The sequence below is a fragment of the Microcaecilia unicolor genome, chromosome 13, assembly GCF_901765095.1.
Source record: "Microcaecilia unicolor chromosome 13, aMicUni1.1, whole genome shotgun sequence".
Lineage (NCBI taxonomy): Eukaryota > Metazoa > Chordata > Amphibia > Gymnophiona > Siphonopidae > Microcaecilia > Microcaecilia unicolor.
In genome coordinates, this window is record NC_044043.1 from 57,966,232 (window position 1) to 57,978,963 (window position 12,732).

Consider the following 12,732-nt stretch of genomic DNA (forward strand, 5'->3'; position numbering starts at 1 on the left):
CCCCCATCCTGAAGCTGGCAGGAAACAGTTTGCCCGTCATGAGTGGGCTCAGAAAGCTGCCTATCTCTTAGGATGTACTTTGGAGGAGCTTTCTTCAGCCATTTACAAGAACCAATCCAAGGGTTCCTTACAGAAGTCTACATCCTTTCGCCAAGTGCCTGAAGAAGGAGGTCTGGGTGATGGCTCAGGTAAATTTTGTCTGGAGGATGTGTGTCTGTACTCTGGAACAAGATAGGAGTCTGTGTGTATTACTAGGTAACATATTAATGTTACTGTCCCTGTTCTCATTTCCAGGGTTTGAGTGCAGCCCTCATTAGGATTTCTCTTGTGTCTCTGCTTTGTTCTCTGAACAGATTTTTTTTTGTTCCTGACACAGGATCCAAGATGAGTGCACTTGACTGTTTGGAGGGCCTAGCCTCGGGTCTTTATTCGGAACTCTTCACTCTGCTCATCTCATTGATAAACAGGTATGGAGAGTGCACACCATCAACAAGAGGACAGGAATTGGGCTGGAGCCTTCTTCAGAAAAGGTTCCTACTCTTCCCAGTCCAGACATTTCTCAAATACAAATCATATTTCTTCAGATGCAAGAAGGAAAAACAGGCTTGTGTAGCTCAGAGGTTAGAATGGAAGGGTCTTGTTAACATATCAAAAATAAAATATTGGCAAAGGAAACCAATGCTTTAGTTGAATGGACTATCAGATGTTTTAAGATACAACCTTTTGGAATTCTTAAGATCCTTGTCACAAATGGGATGTTAGATGCAATTCTGTAGTTTGATGTATGATGGAGAAAAGAACTGGTCCATTGTGCTTTATTCCAGAAATAGTAGGTTTACAAGATCATATCTGACCTATTCTTTCTTCTTTGCATTGGCTTCCAATTTAAAAAGTTGCTTTTCCAAAATGCTGGTGTTGGCGTTTAAGGTGTTTCTTGGTATGGCATCAAGATGTGTTTCTGATAAGCTGCCAATTTCTATTCCTAGGCAATCATTATATTCTCAGAATGAGAAGCGTTTTCTTTTACCTCCTACCAGATCTTCAGTCAGAGTGTGTTTGCTCTCGAGCTTACTCTTATTTTACGATGTGGTTGTGGAATAAGGTTCCGCCCTCTGTGAGATCTGTTAACAATCTTTTGGGGTTTCTTAAGGCTGTTAAAACTTACTTGTCTTAATCTAGCAATTTGATGAGTTGAAATGGAAATTGTCAGGCTGGAATCATAGTTTAATTTAATTTTGTTATATGTTCTACTGTTTTATTATATTATGAATGTAATTCTGTATCCCTCTATGGGCACTGTTGGGAGGACGGCTAAATAATGGATTGAATGAATGAATAAATAAATAAATAGCAAGCAACCAGCAAAAGAGGTGATGATCTGCAAACCAAACTAGTAGCAGAAAGAGAAGCAGACCAGACTGAACTGACTGAGGAATTTTATCGAAACAGTCACCCGACGTGGCCACATTTCACCCTACGGCTGCATCAGGGGTTAGGAAATATAGGGGATAAAACATCCAGCATTCCCCTAATAGTTATAGCTAATCCAAAAAAGCAATGTAGCATTTCTTTTCCAAAAGAGCAGATTCACCACCTTTTGAGGTTCAGGCCTGACTTTAACTTCCCTGGGTGTGTTCTAGTGGCAGTTCTATAAGTGGGCACCTCCTTGTAGGTGCACTGATGCTGCATGTGGAGCATCTATTCTTTATTAGCATCTGGCTTAATTTAGTGCACCTAATGCAGCAAGGGCGTGCATAACTTATAATATTGTATAAGTTGGATGCATCATTAGGAGACATGCCCATGATTCACCCATGTGTACTCCCTGTAGCAATTGTGCGCCTTTATAGAATAGCTCTGAGGCACATATACAAAGGGGCACCTAACTTCATGCACAGATTATAGAACTGCCTTTTCCATTACGTAGCTTCCCACTATTCCAGAAACTGTGGGATAGTTGTTTCCATCAACCAGCATGTGGAGATTGGGAACTGAAAACTGAGTAGAGACATACCTTTCTTGGCATCCAGTTCAGCTTCTCAGCATTTTCTATCTTCAGCAGGTGGGCGGACACACTTTTTAGCCTCTGGGTTTGAGTGATTTGCTTCTGGAGCTTTGCAGGTGGCTTGAGTCTGCAAAGTCATATCTGGAGGTCTTCAGATCCCTGTCTCTGGTGCCCCACAAAAGATACTGAGACTAGTGAAGAGTGATGAGAATAAAGCGAACGTGCTAAACAAATATTTCTCTTCAGTGTTCACTGAAGAAAATCCTGGAGAAGGACCGCAGTCAGTGGCTGAGGGTATATCTGAGTATGGAGTGGATACTGCGCCGTTCACAGAAGAAAACGTTTATAAACAGCTTGAAAATCTGAAAGTGGACAAAGCTATGGGGCTGGATGGGATACATCCCAGGATACTGAGGGAGCTCAGAGAAGTCCTGACGGGACCTCTTAATGATTTATTTAATAGATTTTTAGAGACGGTAGAGGTTCTGAGAGATTGGAGACGAGCTGATATAGTCCCTCTGCAAAAGTGGAGACAGGGAAGAAGTGGGAAACTACAGGCCGGTAAGCCTCACGTCTGTGGTACGAAAAATAATGGAATCACCGCTAAAGGAAAGGATAGTTGACTTTCTAGAAGACAGCGGGTTACAAGATCTGAGGCAACATAGTTTTACCAAAGGAAAATCCTGCCAAATGAATCTGATCGACTTCTTTGACTGGGTGACCAAGAACTGGATAAAGGACATGCAATAGATGTAATCTGCTTGGATTTCAGCAAAGCCTTTGATACGGTCCCTCACAGAAGACTCGTGAATAAGCTGAGAGAGCTGAACTTAGGACCCAAAGTGGTGAACTGGATTGAAAACTGGTTGACTGACAGGCAGCAGAGGGTGTTGGTAAATGGAGTCGGCTCTCAGGAATGGAAAATGAGTAATGGAGTGCTTCAGGGGTCAGTGCTGGAACCAGTTCTAATATATTAGTGCAAGTCATTGCTGAGGGGTTAGACAGAAAAGTTTGCCTTTTTACGGATGACACGAAGATAGCCAATAGAGTGGATACCCTGGAGGGAATAGAAACCATGAGAAGGGATCTCCAAATGCTAGAAGAATGGAGGAAGGTCTGGAAGTTAAAATGATGCACTTGGGGTGCAGAAATACAAAAGCGTACTGGATAGGAGGGGAGAGATTGGTAAGCATGGCTCAGGAGAGGTACCTTGGGGTGATGGTGTCTGAAGATCTCAAGGTGACAAAACAGTGTGACAAAGTGGTGGCTGCAGCCAGAAGGATGGTAGGCTGTGTAGAGAGGGGTATAACCAGCAGAAGAAAGGAGGTGTTGATGCCCCTGTACAAGTTGTTGGTGAGGCCCCACTTGGTGTATTGTGTTCAGTTTTGGAGGCCTTATCTTGCTAAGGATGTAAAAAGACTTGGTGGTTCAGAAAAAAGCAGCAAAAATGGTAGGGAGTTTATGTAGCAAGACGTACATGGAGAGACTTGCTGACCTAAGCATGTATACCCTGGAGGAAAGGAGAAACAGGAGTGATATGATACAGACATTCAAATATTTGAAAGCTATTAAATTCACAAACAAACCTTTTCCAGGAATGTGAAGGTGGTAGAACTAGAGGGCATGAATTGAAGTTGAAAGGGGGCAGACTTAGGAATAATGTCGGAAAGTATTTTTTCACTGAGAGGGTGGTAGATGCTGGAATGCCCTTCCACGGGAGGTGGTGGAGATGAAAACAGTAACAAAATTTATTTATTATTTATTTATTTTTTTACATTTGTACCCCGCACTTTCCCACACATGGCAGGCTCAATGCGGCTTACATGGAGCAATGGAGGAGGGTTAAGTGGCTTGCCCAGAGTCACAAGGAGCTGCCTGTGCCGGGAATTGAACTCACTTCCTGAGTTCCCCAGGACCAAAGTCCACCACCCTAACCACTAGGCCACTCCTCCAAAAATGCGTGGGACAAACACAAAGGAATCCTGTTTAGAAAGATCAGATCCAAAGAAGATTAGGGGAGATTAGGTAAGAAAGCCAGTGCTGGGCTAACTTGTACGGTCTGTGCCCTGATGGAAGCTGCATTAGATTTGGAAGGGCCGGAGTGGAGCTTTTTGGGGGCTTTGACAAATAGAACAAGGCCAATGCCAGGTAGACTTCTACGGTCTGTGCCCTAAAATGGCAAGGAAAATCAAGAACAGGTTTGCATACCATATGCAATGAGTTTATCTTGTTGGGCAGACTGGATGGGACCATACAGGTCTATATCTGCCGACATCTACTATGTTACTATCACAAAAGACTGCTGAACATCCCGTGGAAGATTTTACATTGGGATGACTATCAACTGGATTGAGAGGAAGTCTGCTTGTCTGGCCTTAAGACTGAAGGGTTCCCACACATTTGACATTCTTGTATCAGTTTTTGAAGATATTCAAAAAGAGTTTACCATCAGATGAAAAATTGTTAGAACAGACAATAATTCCAACTTTATGACAGTCTTCTCTGTAATTGGAGAGAGCATGACAGTGATAACAAAGATGAAGAAAAGGATGCAAGTGATGAATTAGACAGCACTACTTCTAATGATAATGACAACAATGATGATAAAGCATTCTTTGCTGTAAGGAAGTTAATTGTTTTAGACAGAAATTCCCTGGATCAATACCTGTAGAGCTAGTCAAAAGGCATTAGTAATATTGCAGCCTAGCCTGATTTGAGAGAATTTTATTTTTATTTTTTTAATCAGACTGAACCATCCACTTACTGCTAGTGCAGTTGTTGAACACCATTTTAGCTGTGCTGGATTAATCACTCACAAGCGTACTTGCATGAGTGACAGTCATTTTCAAAATTTAGTTTTACTAAAAGCAAAGTGGATTGAATTGTAAAGCAATACAGTTGTTGGGATAAAAATGTTAATAGTTATATTCGGTTAAGAACAAAAGCAAGGGAGTCAAGATGGCCTCAGGAGCAGATGCTTGAACGTACTGCTCTCTTCTTACCTCTGCAGTTGGTGGGAACTTTTGTTGGACCCGGCTGATTTTCAGTATGGGGAAGCGGAAAGGAGCTCCGAGAGCTTTCCGTCTGGATTTGGTAGCTCCGCGGTGCCTAATCCAGACTACTTTGGTGGGGACAATAACGCGTCATGTTGAGACAGCAGCTCCTGCTGCGGGAGGGCCGCTGAATGATTTGGTGGACCTTAGCTTGGATTGGGTCTCGAGCCTGGAATAGAGGCCAACCCCCCACAACCCGGAAGTGTGATCATGACACCTTTGGGGCAAGTCCCCTTTCTCTAGCAGTTTCTGGGAATGCTGCTCAAGGAGGGACTGCTGAGTTGGAGTCCATTGGAGCCTGTTCGGCAGTGTTGAGATCTGGTCCATGAGAAATTAGAGTGGAGGAGGACATGCTGGAGCTAGGGGAGATTAAGAAACCGGCTGTTGTGACTTTGGAACCTCTTTAGCAGGCTAGTAAAGACATGGACACCATCCTTAAACAGGCAATGTCTGTGATTAATCCGGATTATGGGGCTATCTCTTCCAAGGTGGAGAAACAGGACGATTTGTTAACCTCACATGGAGAACAACTGGAGAGGCAGGCGGAACAGTTGGCAGAAGTGTAACAACTTGAGCTATCATTATTAAAGGAAAGATCTTTGATGACCCGAAAGTTAGAATATATGGAAAAACAATCAAGGAAAAATAACCTGAGGTTTTTAAATTTTCCCAGGTTTCCAGTTATCTCACCCATGGATATGTTGCGGAGATACTTTCGAGAGGTTCTGCTAATACCATCTGAAAATATACCTCCTTTAGTAAGAGCTCAAAGGGGTATGTTTACTAAGGTGTGTTAGCATTTTTAATGCGTCTGTAAATTTAAGGCGCGTTAAATGCTAACGCGCCTATACATTTCTATGGACATGTTAGTGTTTAACGTGCGTAAACAATTTATGTGTGTTAAAAACGCTAACATGCCGATAGCACCGCTTAGTAAACCTAGCCCTAAATTTGACTGTTGGGGGAAAGCCTAGGAATTCGACTCCAGTTGGTACAAGGGGTGAGAGGCCAGAAGATTTAGATTTAACAGCTTTCTAGAAAGCTCCTTGAAGGTTATAACAGCTAGAACAACTCTCCTAGTGACATTTGCTTTGGAACATGATAGAGATTATGTTTTGAAGTTATATTTCTAACATTTAAATGAACAGTTTTTGGGTTCAAATATTCGTATATTTCCTGATTAGTCACAAGCTACACAGAAGCATAGGAAAGAATTTTTGGCCCATAGGCCAAGAGTATTTGTTTTGAGAGCCACCCTTATTTTGAAATTTCCTGTTAAGTTTTGTATTTCCTATCAGTCTAAGAATTTCCTTTTTTTGAACCTAAATAACTGAATGATTTATAGTGGCCAGAGAAGGAATTGGTGTGTTAATGGGTTTGAGTGACCTGCCTCAGTGTTGATGTGAACCGGCTGCAGGAGTTTTTGTTTATGCTGCTTCCTTGTGGGTTCCCCCCCCCCCCCCCCCCTGTTTTTTATATTTGACCCCTATATATTGTGGACAAAATAATAGTTACTTTTTTTTTCTCCTTTCAAGGGTTTTAATTTTCTGATTCCTTTCAGGTTTATGGATTATTGTATGCTTGATTAATAAATGTTATGCATAAATTAAAAAAAACCCACAGTAGTTGCATTCATTGTAGTTATGGTACTTTTTACTCAAAAGTATTATATTAGGCCATAGCTTTTTTACTTTCACTTAAGTAAATTTTTTAAATGTGTTCTTCACTGTACTTAAAAATAAATGTATATTTTAATACTTATTTTTACTTAAGTGCTTTGACATTACTTTGAACAACACTGGTTGCCAGATAGAGTATACAGTGGTGATTATTGCCCAGGAATTTGACTGTCGGAGCTCCCTTTCTGATCTCTCAGTGGACGCCAGTAAGTCAGGTTGGGGAACTTTTTACAAGTTCCATCTTGCACAGGCCACATGGGTGGAACAGGAGCCTCAGTGGTTGACAAATCGCTTGGAGCTCATGACAGTGTGGAATGCCTTATGTGACATCCTGGGTGGGGGAGTACCTTACTGTTTCTGGCTGATATTTCCAAGGCTTTGACATGGTCAACTCTGCATACATTTGCCAAGCACTACTGGGTGGACACTTTGGCATACTTGGAAGCCAGTTTTGAGGCTTTGGTGCTCAGGGTGGCAGTGCCAGGATTGCACCCACTCTAGGGGTTAAGAACATAAGTGTTGCCATACTGGGACAGACTGAAGGTCCATCAAGCCCAGTATCCCGTTTCCAACAGTGGCCAATCCAGGTTGTAAGTACCTGGCAACATTTCAAAACAGTAAAATAGATTTTGTCCTTGAAATAAGCAGTGGATTTTCTCCAAGTCCATCTTAGTAATGATTTATGGACTTTTCTTTTAGGAAGTTACCTAAACCTTTTTTAAACCCTGCTAAGTGGACTGCTTTTACCACATTCTCTGGCAACAAGTTCCAGAGTTTAATTACACATTGAGTGAAGACATATTTTCTCCAATTTGTTTTAAATTTACTACTTAGTAGCTTCATTGAATGTCCCCTAGTCCTAGTATTTTTGGAAAGAGTAAACAAGCGATTCATGTCCACCCATTCCACTCTACTCATTTTATAGACCTCTATCGTATCTCCCCTCAGCCATCTCTTCTCCAAGCTGAAAAGCCCTAGCTGCTTTAGTTTTTCCTCATAGGGAAGTCGTCCCATCTCCTTTATCATTTTCGTTGCCCTTCTCTGTACCTTTTCTAATTCCATTGTATCGTTTTTGAGATGCAGTGGCCAGAATTGCATGCAGTATTCGAGGTGTGGTCACACCATGGAACAATACAAAGACATTATACTAGTCTCATTTTTGCTTTCCATTCCTTTCCTAATAATACCTAACATTCTATTTGCTTTCCTAGTGACCGCTGCACACTGAGCAGAGGGTTTCAAAGTATCATCAGTGATGACATTTATATCCTTTTCCTGGTCGGTGACTCCTAACGTGGAACCTTGCATCACGTAGCTATAGCTTGGGTTCCTCTTTCCCACATGCATCACTTTGCACTTGCTCACGTTAAACATCTGCCATTTAGATGCCCAGTCTCGTAAGGTCCTCTTGCAATTTTTCACAATCTTTTTGCGATTTAACAACTTTGAATAACTTTGTGTCATCAGCAAATTTAATTACCTCACTAGTTATTACCATCACAAGATCATTTATAAATATGTTAAAAAGCAGTGGTCCTAGCACAGACCCCTACGGAACCCCACTATCTACCCTTCTCCATTGATTGCTTTTAAACATCCCACAGGTTCTGGAATAGTGGGAAGCCACATAATGGAAGGAGAAATTAGGTCTTACCTGAAAATTTTCTTTCCATTAGTTCTTTCTGCTATTCCAGAGGCCGGCCTGAGGTTTCTGAGATGTTTAGTTGGTGCAAAGTAATGGATCAAATAACGACTGTCACCTTGCACGGTTCTTCCTGCATACCTCTCGTTTTCTACAAGTTGTCCAGAGATGAGAGAAATCCATATATGTTTGTTCACCTGATTAATGTTAGGTTAGCGAGTTGTTTTGTGTTTATTCTGAGTTTCTCCTTATTGCTTGTCTATGTAAATACTGAGGAGATGGACTGGATGCCAAGAGAGATGTCAGCTCAGTTTTCAGTTCTCTATCTCCTCCTGTTGATTGATGGACACAACTATCCCACATGTTCTGGAGCAGTGGGAAGAACTAATGGAAAGAAAATCATCAGGTAAGACTTCATTTCTCCTTCTTTGTCTGAAATTTGAACTTTCAATTTAGAAAATACCCATATGTCTTCTGGTCCTGAGAGGGGCCTCCTAACATGTCTCTTGGTCTTTCTCTTATCTTAGATGTAATATTAAGCTTAAATTCTCATGTTTGCTCTTCTGCATAAATATGCTTTTGTTGAACAGACAGATCATGAAAACTAACACATGTAGCTTGTTTTGAGTCGCCTTTAGACTGATGAAAGGAGCAGTAGTTGAGCCTTGTTTGACCAATCTTAAGGGAGACTTCATTCAGCTGCACTCCACCCCTTTATACTGCCACTTGGAGATGGTATTTATCCACCATCTTCTCTTACCTCCTCCCAGAAATGTTCTTTGACCCTCATATTTTTTTCACCTGCAACCACATGGCGTTGGTGTATGACCTCCTATCCCCTCTCTTGGTGTTTGCATTCCCATGCTCCACGGAGGTAGTGTTTAATCCACTTACCCAGTGCCTGGCCCATCCCTTTTGTCTTTGCCTTGAGGTGTTCCTGGAGATTCTTTGCACATGTCTAAATATTCTATTACATAGTCTGCAGACTATGAGCATCTGAGGTTAGTTGCCTTTAATAGCTCAAAAGGATGTTTTCATATTTTGCAATGTAATATGCACCATATGATACAGTTTAAGTAGATGGCATGATCTTTGACATGCACAGGGTGGATAGTGTAGTGTTCTTCATGTCATGTGGTGTAAGTAGATGGTGTTCTCTCCATACTTCATAGGGTAACTAGTTGGTATAAAATGCCATCCTGCTGTCTTCCTGCATTAACATGAGACAGCATTGTTAGTTTGAAAGCAGCAGGGAGCATTTGTGACCCATTCATTTTTATAAGGGGTTAATATTCAGCCTGTGGCAGTAAGCAGCTGGTATGCTGCTTCTAGCTATGGGCTGAACTAGTCCCGAATATTCAATGCCGGGGCATGTGCAGCTTCCGGCATTGAATATCTGGGTATGTCCGCCAACCTGGAAGTTAACCAGGCACTGGCCAATATTCAGACCAGTTTGTGGATAACATTGGGACAGCTATTTTGCTGTCCTAACTTTATATGGTAAAGTTGATGCTAAGTTGATGCTCTACCCTAACTACCCCACCCCCGGAGCCTGCCCTTAATGAGCTGGTTAGGGGACGGCTGGTTAGTGGTGATAGTCAGCGGCACTAACTGGTTAAGTGCTGCTGAATATCGGGTGCCAGTTCATTCAGCAGTATTTAACCAGGCAGGATTCTGTCCAGCCTAGTTAAACTATTTTGAATGTCAACACCTAAGAATGTATGTAGCTTATGTGCATTAAAAGTATTGAATAAGCCCATAGTTTTCTTTTGTAATTCTTCTGGTTTCTTGCTCTTGCAGAGCACTGAAGTCCAATCAGAACTCTCTGTGTTCTATGATGATTGTGGATACTCCAGGCTTCCAGAACCCTAAGCTTGCTAATCAAGACAGAGGAGCCACCTTCGAAGAGCTGTGTCACAACTACACCCAGGAGCGTCTTCAGGCACTCTTCCATGAGAAAACGTTTGTCCAGGAACTGGAGAGATACAAGGAGGTATTTCCTCACTAGCCCCTGGCATGGCCTGAATGTACCCTCCAGCTCACCAGCCCCTGGCTTGCATGACTTCATGGAACCTGGCAAGGAGAGGGGATGTCCCCTCTCCATTAGCTCTCCACAATTCATTTTCTCTAGCTCTTACTTCTGCTTCTTTCCTTCCTTTCTCCCCAGTCCCCTCTTCCCCTTCTCTCCTATACTTCCTGCCTTGAGTTCTGTCATTTTACTCAGGCATCTGCTAGCATTCTCCGCCCCCCACTTTTCTAGAACCAGTTTTTCACACCTTATATAGGTGACTGTAAATCTGCTTTACATAGTGAAATGCTGAAGTAATAAGTCTCAGGTGATGTGATTTCATGCTGTTTTAATGCAGGGGTTTCCATAAGAATTTCCAGTTCAATCTAGCCACAAACTTGAAGATGTATAAATTCTTCTGCATCAGTTTTAACATTTATCATATGAAATCTAAATAGATGTGGTTACTGTCTATCCTTTGCTTTATGAAGTTCAGAGAAGAAGCAGTATATATAACTCTGTGAGCTGCGCACAGGATGGCACTCTGGATGTATCACTCTTCCTGTAGTCTCGATGTGGATAGAAAAAGGGATATTCTCAGGGAAACCCCTGCACCCATGTATTTTAGAGACTTTCTTCCATTCTCTAACTCGTCATAACTATGACCTTAGTTCACAGGTACTAATCACTCATCTGTCCTCTCTAGGAAAATATAGAGCTTGCATTAGATGACTTAGAAGCCAGTACTTCTAGCTCTGTAGCTGCTGTAGACCAAGCTTCACACCAAGCGCTGGTAAGCATAAAAGGGGCATCATAGCACTTTCTCTCTTTCTACCTGAGATCTTTTCTTTTTTCATTTTTGGGCCCAATTTTCAGTCTAAGCAGCCACAGTTTAAGTGAAGTGCCAGGCTTGGGTGCTTAGTACACATATTCAGCGGCAATATCTGTTTAAGGAAGGTCTTTGAATATATTTGTAAAAGTTTTATTCTATTATTATGGAAAACATTCAATTCAGAATGGTTTACAATAAGCATAAAACAGGAAAGCAAGAATCAAGAAATACAGAAAACAAAAGGCATAATATATATATCAGTTCAGACCCCGGTATCCATACGTAAACAATATTGTAACACTGTGCTCTGTGTCGGTGATTATCCTTTTAATTTAGGCCTGCTATTCAGTGGGCATAAATTACACAGATTGCGATGCATTTAGTGGCTGAATATGGCTGCTAAGTGATTAATTGCTGGCTCTGCATCCTTCATTCTCATATGGACAAAATCTGGCTGTTTGGTGAGTTGGACACATGAACATGTGAGTTATACATTTGTTATCTGCTGGCAAGCACATAACTTTCTTTGAATATCACCCTTATTGCTGTTTACCAATATGAGATCCAGGAAATACATATTGAATTATCATATAAAGTGTCACAGTGTGACATGGGAGAGACAGTGTGAACAAAACAGGGCCAAAAAACAAAGATATGGGAACAACTGATTTGAAACAGGAAGGGGAGATGAGGATGTGCAATACTGCTGAGAAGAGAGAAAGGGGAGTGGGGAGGGGCAATACCCAGATATATAGTACCACTGAGAAGGGAGGGGGAATGCGGAGGGGCAATAATCATATAGGAATTGGTGAAAAGAGAGAGAGGGGATAAGGATGGGTAATACGCAGATATATAGGAACTGCAGAGAAGAAAGAGAGAGGTTGGATGAGGAGAACAATACTGAGATATATAGGAACCATTGAGAAGAGAGAGGGGGAATGAGGAGGGAAAATACTGAGATATAATATTGTATCAAGATTTATCAGCCACCTAGAACTTTAAGATCTGCAAATATGGCATGGTTGGATGTCCCTTCTTTCCTTGTTATTAGACTCGAGGAGTACCACTCATCTATTTTTTATGTAATTGGTCCAAAGCTATGGAATGTACTTCTGTATCAACTTAGAGTAGTGCAGAATATAGAAGTGTTTAAAAAGAGACTAAAAAGTCTGTTATTTCAGCAAGTGTATGGAGAGGCTTGAGATGATAGCAGATGATATTGTAGATTTTTAATATTTTTTATTAGGAGTGTTGAATTTAATGCTGGATTTCTATTTATCTATGTTTTTAATGTAATGTTTGTTTTTGATTATATTGATTATGTGTGTACTGGATGTTATCCGCCTAGAATGTTAGAGCAGAATATAAATATTAAAATAAATAAAAGAAGGAATTGCTGAGAAGAGAGAGAGGGAATAAGGAGGAGCGATATTTAGGAACTCTTGAGGAGAAGGGGGGGGGGGGGGGGAAGGCCAAGGAGAGGCAATACTCAGACATTTGAGAATCATTGAGA

The 12,732-nt window shown here is 41.4% G+C and overlaps 1 protein-coding gene across 6 annotated transcripts in view; it reads left to right on the top strand.

Annotated features, from left to right (window-relative positions):
• MYO18A (myosin XVIIIA) overlaps positions 1-12,732 on the top strand; it is a 278,083-nt gene that overhangs the window by 164,318 nt on the left and 101,033 nt on the right. For all 6 annotated transcript variants that reach the window (XM_030185913.1, XM_030185915.1, XM_030185909.1 and 3 more), the window contains 4 exons: positions 15-188; positions 377-467; positions 10,180-10,372; positions 11,094-11,180. In XM_030185913.1, coding sequence (XP_030041773.1) covers positions 15-188; positions 377-467; positions 10,180-10,372; positions 11,094-11,180 — 545 coding nt within the window. The remainder of the gene's footprint in view (positions 1-14; positions 189-376; positions 468-10,179; positions 10,373-11,093; positions 11,181-12,732) is intronic.